The 14,200-nt window shown below is 49.8% G+C and overlaps 1 protein-coding gene across 1 annotated transcript in view; it reads left to right on the top strand.

The window, feature by feature from the left end:
• The window catches only part of plxna3 (plexin A3), an 86,202-nt gene that overhangs the window by 52,880 nt on the left and 19,122 nt on the right, over positions 1-14,200 (top strand). Inside the window, exons 9-10 of the mRNA XM_084679859.1 lie at positions 504-618; positions 8,570-8,770. Of these exons, the coding sequence (XP_084535985.1) occupies positions 504-618; positions 8,570-8,770 (316 nt within the window). The remainder of the gene's footprint in view (positions 1-503; positions 619-8,569; positions 8,771-14,200) is intronic.

Genomic DNA, 14,200 nt, shown 5'->3' with positions numbered 1-14,200 from the left:
TTTATGCAATGCAAGCTAAATGAAGCACACCTTAATTACAGCAGACATCTGAAGTAGGTGTTTCAGCCCAGTGTGCCCTGTGCTCAGAGAGCTCTCCTCACAGCTGGCCGCTACGGACAACACCATAACAAGAAGAAGAAGAAGAAGAAGGGATTTTATTGGCCATGATTGTTTACATATTTAAGTTTCAAGATTCCTATATGTTTAATGTATGCACCTTCCTGCCAAAGTAAATTCCTTGTTTGTGCAAACATTCATGGCAAATATAATAACAAGTCTGTCTAATGACCATCTCTCCTGGCGTTTTACATTTGAACCAATGTATGACATCACTAGCTTCCTCACAGCAGCTAGTGCATAGATGGCCAGCAGTGTGTTTTTGATTCTGATCTGGTTTCTGGTTGGAATCCGATATAGACACCACCTCTTTACGGTCTGATTGTGTTTGGAGATGGTCTTGACTGTTGACGGTGTTGCTGTTGTCTTTGTGCTTGTGGTCCCAGGTGCACGTCGTGTGTGAGCAGCCCGTTCCCCTGTAACTGGTGTAAATACAGACACATCTGCACCAACAACCTGGCAGAGTGCTCCTTCCAGGAGGGCAGGGTCAGCGGCATGGAGGTGAGGCGCCACACACACACACACATACATATACACACACACACATACATATACACACACACACATACATATACACACACACACATACATATACACACACACACATACATACAGACACGCACACAGGCACACATATACAGACACACACACAGGCACACACCCATATATACAGACACACACACAGGCACACACCCATATATACAGACACACACACAGGCACACACCCATATATACAGACACACACACAGGCACACACCCATATATACAGACACACACACAGGCACACACCCATATATACAGACACACACACAGGCACACGCCCATATATACAGACACACCTGCACACACACGTGCAAATACACACACAGGCACTTTCTTCCTCACTCTCTCTCTCTCCTCTCTTATTCCCCCTCACACACACACACACACACACACTCACACCCTCTCTGCTGACAAGCTGTAGCACTAACAGCAGGCTATGGGGTTCCCGGTGTTCTCGGTGTGATGTTGCATTGTGATGTGTTGTGTTTCCATGCTGTATTTAGTTGTTTTTTTATGAGAGTCTTCATCAGTGTGCGTCCTTGTCTGTGTGAGGGACACCGAGCAGTGAGTCCATCCCTCTGCTCTCTCTAAATGATGGCTTAGTGACAGCAGCTGACAGAAAAGTCATTTTCTCCCACAAAAGACAGAATCTCATAATGGAGTTTGCATCAATCCTTCCGCCCTCTCTCTCTCTCTCTCTCTCTCTCTCTCTCTCTCTCTCTCTCTCTCTCTCTCTTTCTCTCTCTGTCTCTCTCTCTCTAACACATTGATTACACAGTTGAGTAAGCTCCAGAGCAGGGTGTGTGAGGAGCCAGGAGGCAGGCAGGATAGTGCAGGGTGTTACTCACAGCTCCTAACCTGCTTCTACTGTTACACACACAATGGAAGAAGACGTGATATGCTCCTATCCTAGGACGCTGCTTTGTTGGATGTATGGATGTCATCTTACATCCATACAGCTTTGCACTCACTGGTCCAGTCTGCTAACTCTGTCGGAGGAACTGAGGGATCTCTCAATATGCTCTAGTCTGTGGTTCTCCCAGGAAGTCATGGAGGAATAGAGGATGATGGGTCCATGGACGAGGATGATAGTTATCGGACAGATCACAGTGAAGGACAAACGTGATAGGCTAACAGGTAATAGCAGCCTAATCAGGGCTGAGCCTCCAGCTGCCTGCCCCGACACCTCCACTCGGTGAAAGACGCAGGGATGACTGAAGGGAAAGGGAAGGGATGGAGGGGTAGGAGGAGGAGGAGAGGAGGAGCGGGGAAGAGAGAGGAGCCCCTTTTGTAACTGAGGGGGAGGACGCACGCACCCCTCGGCTTTTGGCACATTTTAATTTTACACTTAACTGAACATCAAAGAGATGCCTTATCGGAGCCTATCAGACCCTGCCAGAGGGGGGGAGCCCGTTACCCCCTCCCTCCCTCCCTCCTCCTCCTCCCATCTCCTCCCCCTCCCTCCCTCCCTGCTCCCGGCACCAGGCCTGACGATCTCCTTATCTCTCTCTCTTCCCCCCCCCCAAAAAGGAATTACTCAGCGAAAAGGAGTGAGTCATACTCATGTTGATACTGGAGGGGAAGGGAGGAGTGAAGGAGTGTGGTGGGGGGAAAGAGAGAGGAGCGGCAGAGGGCGAGCAAGATGAGAAACGAGAGGGAGATGACAGAGGGACTCAGAGAAAGAGAGAGGCAGAAGAGAAGGAGCGATTCAAGTTAGACGGGCTAACGGACTTTCTCAGACATCAGAGCTGATACCAGTGAGCAGACATCTGTTAGATGTGGTTGTGTGGGGGCTCTAACCTGTGCGTACGGATGGGCGTGCCAGTGTGTGTGTGTGTGTGTTCTAGGGTGTGTAGCCTGTAAAGTGTTCAGTGGAGTGTGTCTCATCTTCAGTCGGGTGCTCCAGTGTGAGTTGGCTCTGGGTGAGAGAGGTGCTTCAGAAAAACAACAAGGACTCGCTCTCCAAAAACACCCAGACGCAACCATGCAGGCAGCTATAGCTGTGTGTGTGTGTGTGTGTGTGTGTGTGTGCCAAGCGAGGGAGGGAGATAGAGGGTTTTGAGCGCCTCCCCTCAGGCCTCTCCTAGGACATGGCAGCTCCTGGTCCTGGTCTATAATCCAGAACACACTCGCACACAGACCCCCGCGTGCACACTTCCATCCATCTCTCCCTCGCCCCAGCCCCAGCCCAGAAGTGTGTGTGCGAGGCAGAGATATGAGAGGATCACAGCACCAGCTGAGCTCCATCCAGACTGACAGAGACCAGGTCTGCAGCTCCACACCCGGCCCCGCCATGCCCAGACTGTGCAGCACCAGACACACTCCACCAAGCACACACACACACAACCAGACAGACACACACAACCAACCGCAGACACACTCCACCAAGCACAGACACACACAACCAGACACACACACAACCTGGAAGAATGCAACTAGTACAAACAGAAAGAAAGACACCCAACACTCTGAAATATTCCATTTTTAAGAGAAAGTTGACATTTCCTGTACTGGAGGAGTAGTGTGCTTGTCTTCCTTGAGGGTTTAGGTTGGCTGAGGGGCAGTTCTATGGGCGTATGTGAAGCCCTCTTACATTGCTTGTAAAAAGGGCTATACAAATACATTTGATTTGATTTTTGCAAAAATGGGATTGGAAGACACCGTGGATAAGCTTGGTGGCTTTCTGGTAAACAGCGTTGTACAGTCGAGTTTATTGGAGATGTCGGTGGAGAGTTGTGTCTTGGAGGTGTGCAGGATGGCAGCGGTGGTCCTGGAGCAGAGAGCAGTGACTGATGTTCTGGTTATGGGTCCTGACGCAGAGTGTGTGTCAACTAGTTAGCTAGTTAGATACTCCCTCGTCACTGCCATTACCACGGAAACTAGACTCCCCCCGGGGACCTGCACACACACACACACACAGACTCTCATATACACACGCACAGACAACACATGCACACACTCTCACACACTGACTGCCCGCTCCTGAGAAAGGAGAAGAATGTTTTTGTTTGGAGGGATTTAGGAAGAGGATGTTATGATAGTTTGAAATATGATCTGGATTCAAAACAACACTCCAAAAATGGGGTCTTGCACATTGAGCTGTGTAGGCAGGTCATTGTCAACACACACACACACACACACACACAGGCACATATAAGAGCTCAAAGACAGTTTATTCTCTCATTGGCCATTTCCCAGAGGCCCGTGTGAGATCAAACAGCGCCCCCCCCCCCCTCTGCGTTCCTCTCGGCAGCTCACAGCGGTGGGACGGCTCTTCATTAGCGAGCGACGGCCGGTAATTAATGGTGGTGTGAGTGACAGAGGAGGCATTAGCCCCGTAGGAAGTCGGGCCGCAGACTCGCTGCCCAGCGGTGGTCGGCGAATCGCAGGATCAGGATCCTAGAGAGACAGGAAGTGGCACAGTGTGCATCTGTCACCAGAAGCCCATTACCCTGCTGGGCCCAGCGGAGTGCCCCCCCCCCTCTTCTCCCCTGCCTCACCCTCCTGCCCCCCCCCCTCTCCCATCCCTTCGGCCTCTGAAAACCGAGTGGGCCATTACTCACTGTGTAACCAGAGGCCTTGCACAGACCAAGGCCCAATTCACACGCACACCACCAACACACACGCACACACTCATATCCCCCCAGTCCCCTTCCTCCTCCCTGTCTTCACAGGCAGCAGGATTGATAAGCTATCTTGTTTGTACGTTAACAACACTTTAAACGACAAACAGTAAGATGCCATCAGTTCCCCTGGGAACGCAGTGGTGGAAGTCCCTCTGGCTTCAAACCCCCCCCCCCCAGGTTGTTACCAGACAGGCCCCTCTCTGGTCCCCTAAAGGCCCCTGTCTGGTCCCCTATAAGCCCCTCTCTGGTCCCCTATGACTGTTTGCAAGAATTTCCTGGTTTACTAATGGTCTAATAACGCTCTCAGCTATCTAGCTTTACCAAACATGGAGCTGGATGTCAGGGAATACGTCAGACCACAGCTAGCTGCCGTTAAGTGGAGCAGCTCTCCGAAGATCTGGAGGTGTTTCTCACTGCAGGCGGAGGAGACGAACCTGTCTCATGGATTAGAGAGAAGGGAGACCGGCAATGGGATTAGGAGGGAGAAGAAAGGAGAGATGGAGGAGGAGAAGGAACAGTGACTAAGCATGGGGGGGGGGAACGGGGGGAGCATTGAAGCATGCTGCAGCCTCTTTCTGCTGGTGTGTGAGAAGGAGAAACATGGAGAGAGGGAGGAGAAGAGAGTTCAGCTGCCACTCAGGCTATTCAGTTACTCTGCCACACAGGGCTCAGTTTCTCCCTCTATATTATGTGACTCATATGGCTGTGTGTGTGTGTGCCTGTGTGCGTGCGTGCATGTGTGTGTAGTGTGTGTGTGTGTGTGTGTGTATGCTTGTGTGCGTGCGTGCATTTGTGTGTAGTGTGTGTGTGTGTGGTTAGGCATTAGTCCATCTCTTAGCTCAGAATGGCCCATATTTGGAGCGTGTGGAGGTGTGTTTTCACCAGAGCTGTAGAAGTACTCAGAGAGACGAGCTGCTAGTTTGGTGCTTTTAGAATGTGCCCACTTCAATAATTGAACAAGGTAAAAAACCCATTAGGGCTTCATCATGGTCCTTACCTAAAAAATACTGTGGTGTGTGTGTGTGTGTGTCTGTATGTCTGTGTATGAGGTGGCTTGGTCTTTTGAAATGATCATGTTATAAATATTAATTTTTAAATCCTCCTTGGAGAAACCTGATTTCTGGTCATTGAATGCCGTGGTTCTTCTCAGCTCTGCAGAGGAGCACATGTTTTGACCTATCCAATTACCTTCGAGGAAAGGTTACCTCAAGCCAATGATGAGAGATGCATATGGAGGACATATACCCCTGCTTCTAGCATCCTCCCAGCTCACTCCAATCAGCACTCTATCAAGATACAGTGAATTCAACACACAGTCACACACACACACACACACACACACAGCCCATCTTTGTAAATAAGAATGGGGTCTTTATTGTCCAACATGCAACAATAATCCTTCCATTCTCCCTAGCAACAGATGCACTGGGTCTGATGTGAGTGGCTTATTTCAGGATACGGATCTCTCTCGCTCTTTGTCTGGTCATGAAGCTGTTCCATAGCTCTCATTGATATACACACACACGTACACAAACACACACACACACGTACACAAACACACACACACGTACACAAACACACACACACACGTACACAAACACACACGCGCGCACAATTACTTAGCTCTCCTCATGGCACAGTGTGGTGGAGCTATTACAACCGAGCGAGTCAAGATTGCTAGTCCAATTGTATTTATAGATGGCTGTTGCCAGGGAATGATTTTGATCCCGCTTTACTTTTTGTACCTCAAACTTTCTCCTGTGCCTGTGCAGCTCGGTGATTCTCCCTCTCTTTTGTTACAGTAAAGGGAGATGTTTAACACTTAAACCAACCGTCAGTGCCACTGATAAAGGTTAGCTTAAGTTTCCGGTTAAGGTTATGGTCAGTTAGGGTTTGATGAGCAAAACTTCACTGGTGTCTTACTTGTGAAGCAGGTGCGGTGCTTACAGTGTGCTGCAGTGGGGCATTATTATGGGATATCAGTGAGTGTAGTTGGAGACCCTGGTGCCTGTTGCCAGGCCAGCGATGAGAACTGTGCAAAGTCATTCATCACTGCAGGGAGGCTAACAGGCCTTCTGTTCCGGAGATTATTCAATCGTGCTGATAAATTGTATTCATATTCCAGTATGAACACACACACACACTCAAACACATATCTCTTTCACAACCACAAAAACACACACACACAAATTCACTTGCTCTCTGTCAGGAACATACACCCGTTGCACAATTGCAAATAAACACACCTAAACGCACGCACACACACTCTCCACCACCTGTGTCACCCCTCTGTGCTGGAAGTAAATCTTTCTTTTCATACACAGCATATGAAAATGGGAGCTATTGAAGCGTCTGTGTACAAACCTTCACAAATGGGCCTGCCACTGTGAAGATGTATGACTGTGAAGATCCAGGAGCAGCATCCCCCTACCCCAGTGCTGTGTGGCAGTGGGTGTGTGTGTGGGGGTGTGTGTGTGTGGCAGTGGGTGTGTGTGTGGCAGTGGGTGTGTGTGTGTGGCAGTGGGTGTGTGTGTGTGTGGGGGGGGGGGGTGTGAGTGTTGTGCCTGCCCCTGCCTGTAAATGTGTGTGTGCCTGCCTACTACTGTGCGTGCGTGTTTGTGCATGCATGCTTTTGTGTGTGTGTGTGTGTGTGTGTGTGTTGGGACAGGCAGGTAGCACCAGCAGTGATGTATGCCCTCCAGCCTGGTAAATCACTGCTACCAGCTTCTTGATTATTGTTCAGTGCTTAATGGACGTCATATTAGACTAGATGGCCTGCAGCCATTCAGCTCTGTGAGAACTGCTGATAGAACCCTTGCAGCTGCTGTACCAACACCAACACTGCATTATAAACAGTTGTTGGGTAGAGAGAAGTTTAGCACCATTTGATACGGTCTTTCTCCTGTCTGCCGGTCATCGCATCAGTTCCACATCCAGTTAATGGACTCCTAGCTCTGCCATGGTTCTGGACAGTAATCTGGGATCAATACGTCTTCTTCAGCCCAAGACAGAACCACTAATAAGTGACTGTGTTTATTAACAAGCTCAATTTTCCTGCCTTCGTTCCAATGAGTTCTGCTGTGGAGACCAGCCAGTAATCAGACCAGAGTAGTGGAGACCAGAGTAGTGGAGACCAGAGTAGTGGAGACCAGAGTAGTGGAGACCAGAGTAGTGGAGACCAGAGTAGTGGAGACCAGACAGTAATCAAACCAGAGTAGTGGAGACCAGAGTAATAGAGACCAGAATAGTGGAGACCAGACAGTAGTCACACCAGAGTAGTGGGGAACAGACAGTAGTCAGTCCAGAGTAGTGGAGAACAGACAGTAGTGGAGACCAGAGTAGTGGAGACCAGAGTAGTGGAGACCAGAGTAGTGGAGACCAGAGTAGTGGAGACTAGAGTAGTAGAGACTAGAGTAGTAGAGACCAGAGTAGTGGAGACCAGAGTAGTGGAGACCAGACAGTAGTGGAGACCAGACAGTAGTGGAGACCAGAGTAGTGGAGACCAGAGTAGTGGAGACCAGAGTAGTGGAGAACAGACAGTAGTGGAGACCAGAGTAGTGGAGACCAGAGTAGTGGAGACCAGACAGTAGTGGAGACCAGAGTAGTGGAGACCAGAGTAGTGGAAACCAGAGTAGTGGAGACCAGAGTAGTGGGGACCAGAGTAGTGGGGACCAGAGTAGTGGAGACCAGAGTAGTGGGGACCAGACAGTAGTGGAGACCAGAGTAGTGGAGACCAGAGTAGTGGAGACCAGAGTAGTGGAGACCAGAGTAGTGGGGACCAGAGTAGTGGAGACCAGAGTAGTGGAGACCAGAGTAGTGGAGACCAGAGTAGTGGGGACCAGAGTAGTGGAGACCAGAGTAGTGGGGACCAGAGTAGTGGAGACCAGAGTAGTGGAGACCAGAGTAGTGGAGACCAGAGTAGTGGGGACCAGAGTAGAGGATAATATTATTTCTCCACCTCCGCACCACCCTGCTGCTCTCAGCATGAATCTCCACTGTCTCTCCTCTCAGCGTGTCCTTCAGCTTTTAGCATCTTTTTGTCTTTTAGAGTCCAAGTGTTTCAATAAATAATGAAACCCTTTCATGTTTATTTTTATTCCTAATTTACAGTTTTATTCATGTTTATTCATTTTTAGACTTATTGTTTGCTTTGTCAGCTCCCAGACATTTGGGCTTTGTCCTTGCTGGGTGGGTTTTAATAACTCGTTAATCTGTGTGTGTGTGTTTCTGTGTGTGTGTGTGTTTCTGTGTGTGTGTGTGTGTTTCTGTGTGTGTGTTCTCAGGGCTGTCCCCAGATCCTGCCTACCAGCGACATCCTGGTCCCGGCGGGGGTTGTTCGACCAATCACACTGCGTGCCCGGAACCTTCCTCAGCCCCAGTCTGGCCAGAAGAACTATGAGTGTGTGTTCAACATCCAGGGCAAGAGCCAGCGTATTCCTGCCGTGCGATTCAACAGCTCCTGCATCCAGTGTCAGAACACCTCGGTGAGCTGAGTAACACCATGACGTCACACTCGTCTGTCTGTCTGTCTGTTGTCTGGCTTTCTCTCTTTCACACACACGCCCTCTTTCTCTTCCTTTGTGTGGAGAGGATATGCAGAGGCGGCTATCAAGGTGACTTTGTGGAGTCTGGAGGAGAGAAATGTTATCTGCAGCATCAGCACACACATCAATTCCTTTAAACATTAAAAACTTATTTTCTCAATCCCAATGAAAAATGTGACATGTCAGTGAGCTGACATTGAGAGTCTCCTCGCTCGCTCCCTCGCTCCCTCGCTCGTTCTCTCTCTGTGGCGCCTCCTCCCGAACTCAATATCTCTCTCTCTCTCTGTCTCTCTCTCTCTCCCCCTTGCTGCCCCTTTGTCTCCCTCCCCCCCCCCCTCTCTCATAGTGATATTACAGACGGCAGCCTTCTGTCACCCATCTGGTTGCCACGGTAACCCCGGGGAATCTTGTCAAATAATTAGCAGATCGTCTCCATGATGTGGTGGTTCATATGGCTGGAGCTGGCCATGTGACCCAAGGACAGGGCACTGAGGGGGGGGGGGATTTGTAGGGTTTATGCACAAGTGTGTTTGTATGTTTGGGTGAGTGTATGTGAGTAATTTGCAGCGTTTATGTGTGTGTATGTGTGTGTGAGATTGGTGTGTGTACTGCTGTGTGTGTTTCTGAGACAGACGGATGTTTCAGACGTAGGGGGCCGACCTGTCTCTGTCAGGGAGTGTGTCTCCACCTGACCTCTGACCCCTGCAGGCCGGGGGTCAGGCTGTGGGAGCACGTCCTTCGACAGGACTATTGATGTCCCGTGGCAATTTAATAATGAGCATCACGTCCACCGCCCCCCCACCCACTCACACACACACAGAGACACACACCCAAGTCCCACTGCCCACCACACGATTTATTGTCGTCCTCTCCCTGTCTGCCACACTCCTCCTGGCAATCAGCTGTCTGAAGGCTCCTAGACAGCCCCCCCCCCCCCCCGACAAACACACAAACACACACCCCACCTGGAGGAGCAACTGTTGTCCTTCCATCTGCTTTCACTCACTTACTCTCCCACATCACTCTCCCTGTCTCTGTCACCCCCCACCCCTTCTCTCCTTCTACACACACACATGCCCACCCCCATCCCCCCATATGAACCCCGATTGACATGGGGGGCAGTAGGGCTTGGGGTTCAAGGGTCAGGACCTCTATAAGGAATCTCTCTCTCTCTCTCTCTCTCTCTCTCTCTCTCTCTCTCTCTCTCTCTCTCTCTCTCTCTCTCTCTTACACTCTATCTACTTTCTCTTCCTCCCCTCCCCCATCCAGGAAAGTCATACCTCCCCCCCTCACTCTTTATTCCCTCCGTCTCATCTCATTCCCCTTCCCCCTCTCTCAATCTATGTATCTCTCCATCTTCTCCCCTCCCCCCTCCCAATCTATGCATCCCTCCTCTTCCCTTCCCCCTTCTCTCTCTATCGCTCCATCTCCATGTCCGCCCCCTGCCCCTTCTCTATCTCTCCATCTCCTCTGCCCTGTCTCTGGATTGAGGGATGTGGAGCTTAATTAGTGGAGTGATTACCTGTGACTCCTAACCGTGCCCTCCCACTCTCCTCCCTCTCACCCCTCCTTCCCTCCTCACCCCTCACCTCTCTTTGTCTCCTCACCCCTCACCTCTCTTTGTCTCCTCACCCCTCACCTCTCTTTGTCTCCTTCCTTCTTCGCCCCCCCCCCCTCCTCCAATCCCGCCCCTTTCTCACACACTACCGACTAAACCAATCCCTAATAATCAAGCCCAGGGGCAAATTCAGCTCACCTTTGACGACATATTCTGTCAGAGACGTTCTGTATTGAGATTAGACACATCATTCAGACTGATCCGTGTCAGCCTGTTGGTCTTTTCAGTAACCAGGTGACGTCCTCGCTGGCTGTGATTGGCCGGGGCGCAGTAGGAAGGTGCTGTGCTTCCTGCCTCTCTCTCTCTCCGTCCACAGTCTTGATTTGTACTGCACACATCAGCAATGTGCTGCCATGGGCCTCATAAATCAACACACACACGCACACACACTCATACTTAGGCTGTCTCTCACACAGACACACACACAGACACACACTCATCACTCACGTGCACAAAAAACACACACACGTAACCTTTCAAAGAAATGATAAATCAAGCATTTGGAGTTGAAACTCAATAAGCATTTGCTGTGCTAGTCTAAAGGTTTTTGTGCGTTTTATGCATTTTTATCTTGACAGCAGGCTTTAGGTTATACATGACGCACTCACACACACAACTCACTCCTAACTTGTGGCGCACACACTCACCTCCTAATCAGAACACACACACTGAGACTTCCATCGTTTTCCTGCAAGACGGGAGAGAACTTTCTCCAAAATAGTCCGCGAACGCAAGTGTTGCTAAGCGCCACTGACCCCTCGGCGACAGACCTGGGCAGCGTTGCCGGGGTAACGTACAGGACCGGCTTTTCAGACAAAGCCGAAGTTCTGCCCCAGCCTCTCAATAGAGAGTGGCGTGACAAAGCCTGGCATTACGGCGGAGCGGCCCAGTGGCTGGGCCCTGAATAAAAACACTTAGAGCCCGCATGGACTCATTACTCCATTATGCTCTACAAGTGGCCAATCAGAGAGCCCAGCAGGAACATTCCGGTGTGTGTGCGCACGCCAGAGCGTGTGTGTGCGTGTGTGTCTAATAGCTTGCTGTGCACTGCTCGTTCAGGCAGAATGGAAGCCTCGTGCACTACACTGGGGCGTCTTGTGCACAGCCTACCTTACAGAGAGGCATTGACTGTCCATCCTACTGTGGTGGGTTACGGTTGGGGGTTAGGTGAGGTGTGGTCAACATGAGTGGGTTAGGGTTAGGGTTAGGGTAGGCCTACTCTTTAATCCAAACCTCCACACCTGTCAGCCTGACTTTTGGCACAGGAAAGGCTGTGTCACTCTGCCCTAGAAGGCCAGTCAAACACAGAGCTACAGCAGCAGCATTTGGCATGGGCACCATGTATATGCACAACACCCCACAATAGTAGTGAATGGAAATAATGTCTGAGTGGAGATAATGAATTGTGACGAGGAATCACCAGGAAATGAGTGTGTGTTAAATGTCAGCGAATGAGTAGTAGGTGTTTGTTTGGTGGTTATTTGTTTGCGCGACAGATCAGGTTTAAGTTCAGAGGAGGCATCCAACCAGCTGAGGGAGGTTAGTTATCTGCTTCACTCACTTCTTGTACTTACTTTTGTAATCCGCAAGGGGAAATTGAGACGTTGCAGCAGGCAAGTAAAAAAATAAAATAAAAATGGTGTGTGTGTGGGTTTACATGGGTGTGTGGGTTTGTGTGTTGGTTTACATCAGTGTGTGTGTTTGTGTGTGGGTTTACATGGATGTGTGTGTGTGTTTCTGTGTGTGTCTGTCAGTAGCAGGTGTTCTCTGATCTAATAAATAAGGTGACCAGTCAATAGGCTGAATGATGAGTATCCTGCTTGGTGTTTCTCTCTCTCTCACTCTCTCTCTCTCTCTCTCTCTCTCTCTCTCTCTCTCTCTCTCTCTCTCTCTCTCTCTCAATCCATTTCAATGTTTGAGTTACTTGTGTGTGTCAATCCATTTCTGTGTATATTTACGTGCATTTGTGTCTTTATCTGTGTGTGTGTGTGTGTGTGTGCATCTCTCAGCTCCAATAATCAGAGAGGATGAGGCTCAGCTGGTGCAATCTTAATGGAGTAATCAAAGCATTAGTTCCCCCTGAGCCTCTCTCTGTGTCTTGAGTTCTACTAAGTCACATGCTGTCCTGTTCTGTCTCTGAGACTCTGAGTCCCAGACCTGACGTCATAGCCGGGTCGGCGACACAGGTCAAGGCATCAGGTGCGTTTCATTTACCAGAGGCTGTACTTTGGGGAGCAGTCCTCTTTTATAGCACTGGTCAAAGTGAACCAAATCAAATGCACCCCAAGCATTTAATAGTGTTCCATGCAGATCTGGGTGACATCATTTCACCCTCAGCCAGGAGGTTGTGTTTATGTGGTCACCTTCGACCCCACCGTTATTGCTCACAGGAATATTCCAGATTACAGCATCGCTGTGTCTGTTCCCTTAGCGGCGTCGCTGGTGACGGCCCACTGCACTCACGTTTTCCCCCGTGGTGACATCATCACAGGGCTGCTAAACCGACGCAGCCGTTTTGCGAAAGTATCATTTATGTTGCTTAATACCGTCTCTGCGGTAATGACTGAGTATTAGAGAGGGAGAAACTCTCTTTTTCCTGCCGGAATTCTGCTGAAGTGGTTGGAATGCAGAATGTTAATTAAATGAGCAGTAAAAAGGCTGTCATTAAGGTGAATTGATTTCCACTCTGTCACAGAGAGACATTGACCACGTACGCTCAGCCTGCTTAAATACTGGTGGCTCCACACTCCCATCTGCCTCCAGTCTATATAGATACACACACACACACACACCTATACACATGCACATCTCTGCACACACACATTAACGGTGTCATGATCATTTACACTGGCTAGGGCATGTCTCCTGGCCAGGCCGAGGTCTGCTTTGGTCCAGGAAGCTCTCCGCATTTAGTCGATGAGTATGTTGCTTTTAGTCAACTAAACATAGAGAAGCCTCCGGTCAGAGTATTAATATATAGTGATGCACAAGCCCCTGACCCGTGGTGCGTTTGCAGGCTCCATCTCTCATCCTCGTCTCCTCCACAGTCCTAATGATTAAAAGCAACAGCTCTCATGTGTCCAGAGAGCGGCTGTCTGTTTAGCACCATTAATACGGCCACAGAAGGAGGCCCAACGCTAAATCACGGCCGCAGCGTCTAGCCGTCTGCTAGCAGGCATCACCGCATGACGTCCTCCGCGCGGTGTGTGTTTGTGTGTGTGTGTGTACAATGTTATTTTTCATTCAGGATGTAGTAATGGATTTGGGGTTTTTTAGACAGTGGGATTATGTTGGCGGTTAGCGGTTAGCTGACAGAACGAGGCCAGCCTGTCTCTGATCAGAACTCAGTCACCTGCTCCTGAGGAGAGGAAGACGTGATGAGGAGGAGGAAGGGGGGAAGGGGGGAAGAGGAGGAAGAGGGGAGAAGGGGAAAATCAATTCAGTTGCATCTGAGATGAGCTTCATTGTTCGGTTTGACACAAAAAGCTTGTTCTACCCTTTTACACACTTCATATGAGCACACACACACGTGTGTGCTCACACTATGACACACATACACAAACTAATCTCCTTAAAGCTGCCCAGCTTTCTCTTGAGAAGATGGAGAGGCAGAGAAAAGACATTAGTACCTAAAATACATCCGCTGTGCATGGCTCTTCTGTGGAGCCCATCACTGGGCCTTGGGGAGGGGGAGGGGGGCCACAACCATATCTAGATAGGAGTGTGTGTGTGTGTGTGTGTGTGTGTGTGTG

This window comes from Hypomesus nipponensis, chromosome 18, assembly GCF_054491055.1.
Source record: "Hypomesus nipponensis isolate SF chromosome 18, ASM5449105v1, whole genome shotgun sequence".
NCBI classification, from domain to species: Eukaryota; Metazoa; Chordata; class Actinopteri; order Osmeriformes; family Osmeridae; genus Hypomesus; species Hypomesus nipponensis.
This window is presented reverse-complemented; position numbering and strand designations above follow the sequence as displayed.